The 9,026-nt window shown below is 40.9% G+C and overlaps 1 protein-coding gene across 3 annotated transcripts in view; it reads left to right on the top strand.

Annotated features, from left to right (window-relative positions):
- The window catches only part of Kiaa1107 (KIAA1107 ortholog), a 12,406-nt gene extending 4,128 nt beyond the window's left edge, over nucleotides 1–8,278 (top strand). The window contains exons 3-7 of one of the 3 annotated variants that reach the window (XM_028782346.1): nucleotides 57–724; nucleotides 1,209–1,299; nucleotides 1,777–1,916; nucleotides 3,940–6,195; nucleotides 7,426–8,278. In XM_028782346.1, the coding sequence (XP_028638179.1) occupies nucleotides 57–724; nucleotides 1,209–1,299; nucleotides 1,777–1,916; nucleotides 3,940–6,195; nucleotides 7,426–7,895 (3,625 nt within the window). In that variant the 3' untranslated portion in view covers nucleotides 7,896–8,278. Of the gene's footprint in view, nucleotides 1–51; nucleotides 725–1,208; nucleotides 1,300–1,776; nucleotides 1,917–3,939; nucleotides 6,196–7,425 lie in introns of all 3 variants that reach the window. The other 2 variants (XM_028782345.1, XM_028782344.1) reach the window with 2 other exon arrangements.
- The last annotated feature ends 748 nt before the right edge of the window (nucleotides 8,279–9,026 follow it).

Genomic DNA, 9,026 nt, shown 5'->3' with positions numbered 1-9,026 from the left:
CTCTCTCCCTCTCTCTCTCTCTCTCTCTCTCTTTCTTTCTTTCTTTCTTAGCAAAGGAGACATGGTTCTGATGTTGATGCTGTAAAAATAAAACCTTGGACAGAAAATAAAAAGCCGTGTTGGGCGTATCACTCTACTAATCAGAAGATGAGATCTGATGGATTGGGAGCATCAGGACATGCATCAAGCACTAACAGAAACAGTATAAATAAAGCCTCCAAGCATGGTGACAGTACAAAAATGTCCAAAGTTATGAAAGAGGTGAAAGCTGGGGGGAAACATATCTCTGGCAAGTCTAAAACTACAGTAAAGCCCCAAACAGAAAACAGTGATCATACGAAGTTAGAAGGTCTGTCATCCACAGTTGTGGGAAGACCAGCAAGAGTAGCAGCAACTGGACGGAAGGACCCAGTGCATGGAAAAGGAATCCAGAACCAAGAAAGGGAGACCACAGGAGCCAGGCCCAAGGCACTCACTGCAAACCTGAACGTGCAAGCCAGAACCAAGCCTTTACAAACACTGAGAGAGAAAGATTCCACATGCCCCGCCACTGTGGGGCCCTCCAATAGATCTACAAATTCCAGCACAGAGCTTCTGGCCTCCACAGGCTCTGTGGATGAGACAAAAGAAAATGGATCAGTAGAAGACAAATCTTGTGATGAGAAGCCGTACGTTAGTGATTCCCCAGGACCGACAGTAAACAATGGAGTAATGTCAACTCTAGGTGGGTTTTAGCACTCTTATTTTGTTCGTGTGTGTGTGTGTGTGTGTGTGTGTGTGTGTGTGTAGGGCGGGCATGGCTCTACACACTCTAGACAGGAAATCTACACCAGCAGCTCAGCACTGCAAATGTTTGTTTGAGATAAGACCTCTCCACCAGTCCATGCTGGCCTTAGACCTGCTCGGTCGCTTAGAACACTCTTGTACTTCTGATCCTCCTGCCTCTGCCTCACAGGCACTAAGACTACTGTTGAGCCCCAGCATGCCTGGTTTATGTAATGCTAGAGATGAAGCACTCTACTAAATAGGCTGCATCCCTAGCCCTGAGGTCTTAATTTTTAGTAGCTCCTAGTACTTAAAGATTCCTAGATGATCCTTGCATGCTAAAATGTGTTTTATATGGATATGTGCAAACTGAAATGTGTTCTCTCCCATATCAGCACTTGGTTTTTAGTGTCTAACTTGTATATTTATCCAATTTGTTATAGCAGTAAAGTCTCGACCAGTTTCAAGAGTTACCAATGGAACATCCAATAAAAAAAGCTTTATTCATGAACAAGACTCTCACATGAATAGCAGGTGGGACTCTTTTCAGCTCAGTGTTTCACCCAACTGTCTCTGCAAGCTATTTATATACTAATTTTTAGCTAAATGTTTTAAAAGATTTTTCTTTGTTTAAATGTATTTATGAAATTATGTTTTTAAACTCTCTTATTTCATATTTATATAAAATGAAGAAATGTAAAAGTTGCTTGCTATACGTAATGGCATGTAAAGTCATGCATTGACTTATGTGGACTACTCTCAAAGCTTGAAGGTTTACGAACATAGGTTTCTCTGTTTTCAGAAGAGATATGTTTCTGTTTCTTGACAAAATATATGCTCATATATGGTTGTGGACATATACGGGTGTTTGTAAGTTCACATCACAAATGGTTGTGGTTACACACGGGTGTTTGTGAGTTCACATCATGTATGGTTGTGGTTGTACATGGGTGCTTGTGAGTTCATATTTTATGGTGTCACTGTAATACTAAGTGCAATCATTCTTCTTAGTGTAATAAAAAGAGGGAATGGCAAAGGACTTAGTGATTCAGCACCACAGACAGCTGCGAAGAAAAGAGGGAGCAGCAATGGATACACAGCAGCTCAGCCCCAGACAAAGATTGCTCCTCCCACCCTGGCTCAAACTCAAGGTAAAGCTGCAGTGGCCCTGAGGGTTCTGGAGCCTGTGTCAGCTGGACAAGCCAAGCTCCAGCCAGATTGCCATTGCAACATAAGCAAGATAGGACATTACTTACTTACTGTGCAGGTGTCGCATATTCCTGAGGTAAAGTTCCATGGTTTGTAGATAGGTATTTTGGTACTAGGGAATTGATTTGGATTGTCCTGTTCTTTGTGGAGATAAATTTAAAGGAGCCAGTGACTGGTCTCTACTTCTGGTCCTTTTGTGGAGCATGCCTAGGTCTCTTGGAAGTTTCCTTGATGACTAGAGGAATGATGTTTGTGAAACTAGCACTGAAGAGTTGTTAAAGAACAGTAGGAACTGAGCAGCTGCGTGGAGACGGTGTTCCTCCAGAGCCTGTCCCCATGCTGCTGTTCCTCAGTGTTCCAAGAAAAATCAATGCTGGTTAGATTATATACTGTGCATGTAGCAGCCAGTTTTAAACATTACTTTCTTTCTGGGCTGAATGGCCCGTGCCTGTAGTCCCTTCATTGGGGAGATAAAGGCAAAGTGGTCCTTGATCTGCATAGTGAGTTCAAGCCAGTGCTAGCTGCATGAGACACTATCTCCAAATAAACAAAAAGGGAGAGGAGGAGGACAGAATGCAAGGAAGGGAGCTGAGGGAATGACTTTGTACATGAAGCTTAGGGGGAAAAGCCAAGGGCAGTGGAGCATACTTAAAATCTCAGCACTGGCCAGGCAGTGGTGGTACACGCCTTTAATCCCAGCACTTGGGAGGCAGAGACAAGCAGATTTCTGAGTTCAAGGCCAGCCTGGTCTACAGAGTGAGTTCCAGGACAGCCAGGGCTATACAGAGAAACCCTGTCTCGAAAAAACAAAAAATAAAAAATAAAAAATAAAAAGAATCTCAGCACTCGGAAGGCAAAGGTGGATGGAAGAATCCCTGAGGCTTGATCACCAGCCTCATCAGTAAGGCCCAAGTCCTGGTAAGAGACTGTGTCTCAAAAAGAACAGTGCGTGGCTCCTGAGGAGTTGATTCCTGTCAAGCTCACATGTGCGTGTGCACACATCATCACACAAGCATGCACACACACACACACACACTGAGACTGACCTCTGGCATGCTCACATGTGCGTGTGCATACACAGTCCCATACCATAAGCACACACATTTATTTTTTATGTATTAAGAACTCATGTGTAAGAGCAGCTTATAAAACCCAAAAATAATCTTGATTTACATGATGAATAAATATTGAAAGTCAATTGAAAATCAAGGCAGATGAAGTTACTCATATTCTAGTAACAGTTAGAACTAAGATATAAATGGTTCATAGGACTAGGGTCTCTCAGTGGTGGAATACTCACTTGTCTTTCACTGCTCCCTGGTTTCAGTCTCTAGAATCCCGTGCAGCCCAAGCACACACAGAACAAAAAGTTGGTAATTGGGGTTGGCAGATTTGAGTGCCCCAAAATTTTATTTCTAAGACACATAAATGGAATTTTAATTCTGAATCTCCTGTAGCCAATGATCTGGTTCTCACTACAGATCTGGGCTTGCCCTAATAAGCTATAACCATAATCATCCAGTATAAGTTTATTCCAGTTTGATGAGAAATGAATAACTTCAACAAATGTCCGTTTGTTTTTAGGTTAGTTCTTCTTTTCAGCTGTGTTGTTTTCTTTACTCCCTCTCCCAAAAAAGAACACTTCAAAGAGAAGACTTTTCTTGTTGTTTTTATATAAGAAAATCTGCTGTTGCATATTTATGTAAATCTAATTTTGGCATAACGATGAAGGCTCTTGGTGAAAAAAGATTCTCTGAAAGGGTTTTTAGTAAGATCGTAAAATAGTTCCTCTATATTTAAAATATTTGGAGTTTTTCACTTTATCATTGTTTATTATTTTTTGACTGTCATTATTAGGTGTTTCCCTTTGGTTGCGTTATCTATTTTATTTTCTCTAAAGTGATTTGAAAACATTAAATTTCACCTTAGAATTTGAGAGTACTTTGTATTTCTGAACTTTCTTAGGATCCCAAGGAGAGTCGCCGCACTCGGTAAAATCTTCAGTCTCTTCAAGGCAGTCTGATGAACATGTGACAAAGTTGAGGCATGGTACAGAGAAGCAGATACCTACGAGGAAAATTGTCAAGCAAGGACACACAGCTTTGCAGAAGGTTAATGCAAAGCTGGTACCAATGCCTAAAAGCTCAAGTCAGCCCAAGAAAGGTGGAACTGTGAACAGTAAAGACTCAAAACAAAAAGTGCTTCCTGGACAAGTCATGCTGCAGAGTCAGCGACCTTCCAAACCTGAGGCGGCCACCACACAGAAAAGCGTGCTTCATGGTATGAATGACAGCAAGAACCATGTTTTTAAACAGAGGTCTCACGAGTCCATGGTTACCCTTGCTGGTGACACCAGTAGTCCTGGAGCATCCCAGTCACCCTGCAGACCTCGGCCACAAAGTCCATTAGGCAGTCAAGAGAAAAAGAGACTAGAGCCAGAATGCCAAGCTAGGTCAACCCCGGGTGACTCAGTAAATCCTGAGCTGAGGGCAGAAGTGAGTAGCATAGAGCACAGTCACACATCTGATTACAAAGACACCAGTCAGTGCACTTGGAATCCAAACTGTGGGAGCATCGCTGCTCTGACATCTATGATTTCAAATCCAAATGAAAACTTGATAAACTCTAACATAGTTCATGATTCAGACTCAGCAAATGCAGACCAAGTCTATTTATCAGATAGAGAGAGACAAGCGGGGAGGAAAAACAAAGACACTGAACCAAGTATGAATTGTGTGAACGGGAAAGCAGCTTTACTGTGTGTTCCCAAAGGGACAAATGGTACCCAAAACTCTGCACAAGATGACAGCAGACTCACATTTCATGTAGAAGAACTGGCAGCTCAAAGCCAGTCACCTGATGACTGTGCTACAGAGTGTAGTGAATGTGCTACAGTCACCTCAGCTGTTTCTTCAAAAAGTGTTTTGGGACAACCATCAGAAAAAAATTATAAAAATATGGAAACATCAGAAACCCCAGAGAGCCAGGAAACTCTGGACGCTCCATTCATGGGTCCCTGGGATTTGAACACCAGTGCCACACATCAAAGAGAGAGTCCAGAATCCGACACTGGTAGTGCTACCACTTCTTCAGATGACATAAAGCCCCGCTCAGAAGACTATGATGCTGGGGGATCTCAGGACGATGAGGGCTCACACGACAGAGGCATCTCCAAGTGCAGCACAGCGCTGTGCCATGACTTTCTCGGGCGAAGCAGCAGTGACACCAGCACCCCTGAAGAGCTGAAGGTGCACGAAGGTGACCTCAGAGCTGAAGTCAGAGTGAGAAAGCAGGGTGGGGGTGACCTCCAGACCCAGTCAGCAAGTGATGACGAGATCCCTCGGAAGAAGCCAGAACCTTGGTCTCGATCTACAATAGTCTATCCCAGGGAGAAGGGAAGTGCTCCTCGGGGTAGCATCCCATCTGCTCAGGAAGTAGATCAGGTTTCTTCTTCAGCAGACGAAACGGAAGATGAAAGATCTGAAGCAGAAAATGTTGGGGAAAATTCCTCTCCATCCAACTCAGGTACTCAGCACATCCAGGGAATAATTAACTTAGCTTTTGAAGATGGAACTGAACATGAAAGTCGTGAGTTTTCTGCAACTAAGAAGTTCAGAAGGTCAGTGTTGCTCTCGGTGGATGAGTGTGAGGAAGTGGGGTCTGATGAAGGTGAAGGCCACACCCCCTTTCAGCCCTCCCTAGATTCTCTTTCACCGTCTGATGTTTTTGATGGCATTTCTTATGAGCATCATGGAAGGACAGGCTGTTCTAGATTTTTCAAAGAAAATGAAGCTATTGCTACAGAGCATAAACATAATAAAGGTAATGATGGGTGTAAAAATGGAAGCTTTCTTCTGAGTCCTGGGAGCAAAGACTTCCCAAGACAAGATAAGCAGTGTGTCTCAACAGATCAGAGGACCAGGTTAGATGGCTCGCCCAAAGGAAGCCAACAACTTTTTCCAGAAGATGAAGAAGTAACTAGTAAACATGTGGTAGCTCACGACTTTCAGCAGCACAGCACGTTCATAGATGGGGACACCAAGTCTCCAGAGCGGCCATGTCACTTGGAGCTCCATCAGAGAGAACTCGGCTCCAGCATACCAAAGATCAGCTCAACGCAATCTCTAGCCTCCTGTCCCAGCCAGGTGCTGCCTCAGGAAGGTCAAGTGAAAGAGAGCCATCCTGTACCTCCCAAGAGAGCTAATAATGCTGTGTTCTCAGGTAATGTACAGAAATAGAAGTTTAAAGTTATCTGTAGCCCTGGATGCTATATTTTAGTTAGAATATTTGAGCTACAGTTTCAACTTTTAAATGAGAACTTAAATTTATTAATAATATGAAAATGAGCTAGCTATTCATTATTTATTGTTTGCTTACAATCTTAGTGAATAATTAATATGTAGTGGAAAACCTTGTTTATTACACACAGATAACATGCTAGATCTTACCTGGAAAGGACAAGGACTTAGTTTGGTGTCATGTCTGATTTAATGTAAGCATTCTTGACTGTGAAGTTTTACGTTACATTGGATATGATTTATGGACTTGCTAGTATAGATCCAAGAGGGCTGTGCAATAAACATAGTAATATTACTGAAAAGCACTAAACTATTTTAACTAGATTAATTATAATTTATATGCATTTTACAGAGACTAAAACTTTCTTAGGATCAATATAATTCTATTCTAAGATTTTCAAGTGAAGAGATGAAGTTTCCTAAGCAATTATATTTAGAAGCAATGACAGTATATGACAAAGCCCAGACTTATTTCACATGCTAAGATAATTTTTTTGTCTAATTGTTTTGTGTTTATGTCTTTCTTATTTCAATAATTCAGACTAGTGACTTAAAATATGCAATAGTAGCTGGTTAAGTATTATGTATCATAATTTAAAAATAAAATATTGACCAGAAATCCCTATTTAGTAAAATTATAAAAGTAGGAGATCTTCCAAATTCATATTTTTTGTTTGTTTGTCCTGGTTCAAATCCTCCTTTGCATGTGCAATATACAAATAAGACTTTAGATACAGTGTATTTACCCCCTACCCCATGAAACCAAGTTACTTTATAGATACCTTTAGATAACTGTCTTTTTTTTCTTCCTTGAGTTTCTATTGTAGTGAATTAGATTTATGTGTACTTTTATGTTTGTGTTTTAAATAATTTGTTTTCTGTATTCTAAGTTTTCAAATTAAAATATGGAAAATTATTGTTAGTTACCTACATTGATTTTGCTGCTATACATTACCTTTGAATTTTTTTGACACAGAAAAATAAATGCCTCAAAAATTTTGTCAATTTTGTAAGAATGTTATTTTTTCCATCTTGTGTTTTTTTCTGAGAGGAGCTAATACTGTTGTTATATTGTGTTAATATTGTTCTACAAAACTCTAAGGGGGTGTCGACGTGCAATTTTTACATTGTGTAGTATTGTGAATTATTTCAGGAGACATAGATGATTGTGATACAATGGCACAAACCTCCATGTATGACCACCGGCCTTCAAAAACCCTCTCTCCAGTATATGAGATGTCTCTAACAGCAGCGTGTGAGCAGAAAGTGGAGTCAGAAACCCATGTCACAGACAGGGGCTCTGAAGACAAGCAGCACTTTGCAAAGCAGGACTGGACACTGCTGAGGCAGCTGCTTTCTGAACAAGATGCAAACTTAAATGTTACAAGCTCCCTGCCTGAAGACCTAAGCTTAGCCCAATATTTAATCAACCAGACACTCCTCTTAGCTCGAGATAGCTCGAAACATCAGGGTTCAGCACACGCAGACACTTGGAACAGGTGGAGTGAACTGTCGTCCCCACTTGATGATTCGACAGCAAGTGCCACCACGGCTAGTATTTCTTCCATAGATTGTTCGCCTCAAGGAGAGTGGACAATCCTGGAATTGGAAACTCAGCATTAGTAATCTCAACAGTCGGGAAGGATTTAGACTACGCCACCCCTATATTTTTGATGCCTACTTTATATTTAAATTATAATTTAGTTAGCCAAATATAGACTGTCTGTAAAATTGATGGAGTCTTTAATTTATTGAGGTAAATATAGCTTATTTATTAATATGTCTCATGTTTTGAAAATGTTTTTCTAAATTTATGAGCATGTTCTCTACATCAATTAGACTAGAAGGCTGAAGAAAGTCTTTGCTACAGTTTTCTTTCCTACCTAATAATTTGTTCATTTATTCAAGAATTTTCATGTCAGTACACAGGTAGATCAACCCCTTTCTCTTGACTCTGCATATGGTACCATAACAATTTAACAATAAACTTACTGTGTGAGTGTGTACTATACAGAATCAGTCTGTGAATAACATTTGGACTCAGGCGAGTGTTGCAGCTGGGGAGGCAGAGAGACCTCAAGCTTTCCCAGCGTCTCAGGACTGGGACGTGGAGAGGTGAGTGTACCTTGAATTTCAGCCATACTGCTAATAAACCAAGAGGAGTCGGGCTTTTCTGGTTATGTCAGGGATAGGCATTTGGTCCCTTCAAAGGTGGTGGAAACTGCTTTGTCTGTGTGGTTCCAATAGTCACTTTGTCCTGCTAGCCATGTTGGGAATACTTTGGAACTGCACTGCTCCGAGCTAACACAGCATTAACCAGAATAAGTGAATGAGGCAGCTGACTGAGTCCTGTGTGTGCATGCACTTCCTCTTGTCTGTTTTTATGTTCTTTGTCTGTCAGACATCTCTCAGTCTGTAGCTTTGTAAGAAAACAAGTAATCAATGCTACAAGAGAGTAAGCAATAGGATCTTAGATGCTAATGAGGATCCCTTTAAGGTGATGGGAAAATAACAGCCAGGTTAATACAGAACTGTTTGTCCTGAAACAACAATTATGTTTTCCTTTAAGTACAAATTTATTATGCCATAAAACTTTTTCTTGAACTTTAAAAATGTTTTATTTTTTTATATTAATTTACTTTGTGGGTGTTTATGTGGGTAGGCATGTGCATGTGTGTTACAGCACACATGTGGAAGTCAGTGGACAACCTGGAAAAGTGAACTCTCACCTTCCACCTCAGGAGGCCCAGGGAT

Source organism: Grammomys surdaster, unplaced genomic scaffold (assembly GCF_004785775.1).
Source record: "Grammomys surdaster isolate TR1022 unplaced genomic scaffold, NIH_TR_1.0 751, whole genome shotgun sequence".
In the NCBI taxonomy this organism is placed as follows: Eukaryota; Metazoa; Chordata; class Mammalia; order Rodentia; family Muridae; genus Grammomys; species Grammomys surdaster.
Note: the sequence above shows the minus strand (reverse complement) of the source record. Positions and strands in the feature narration are given on the sequence as shown.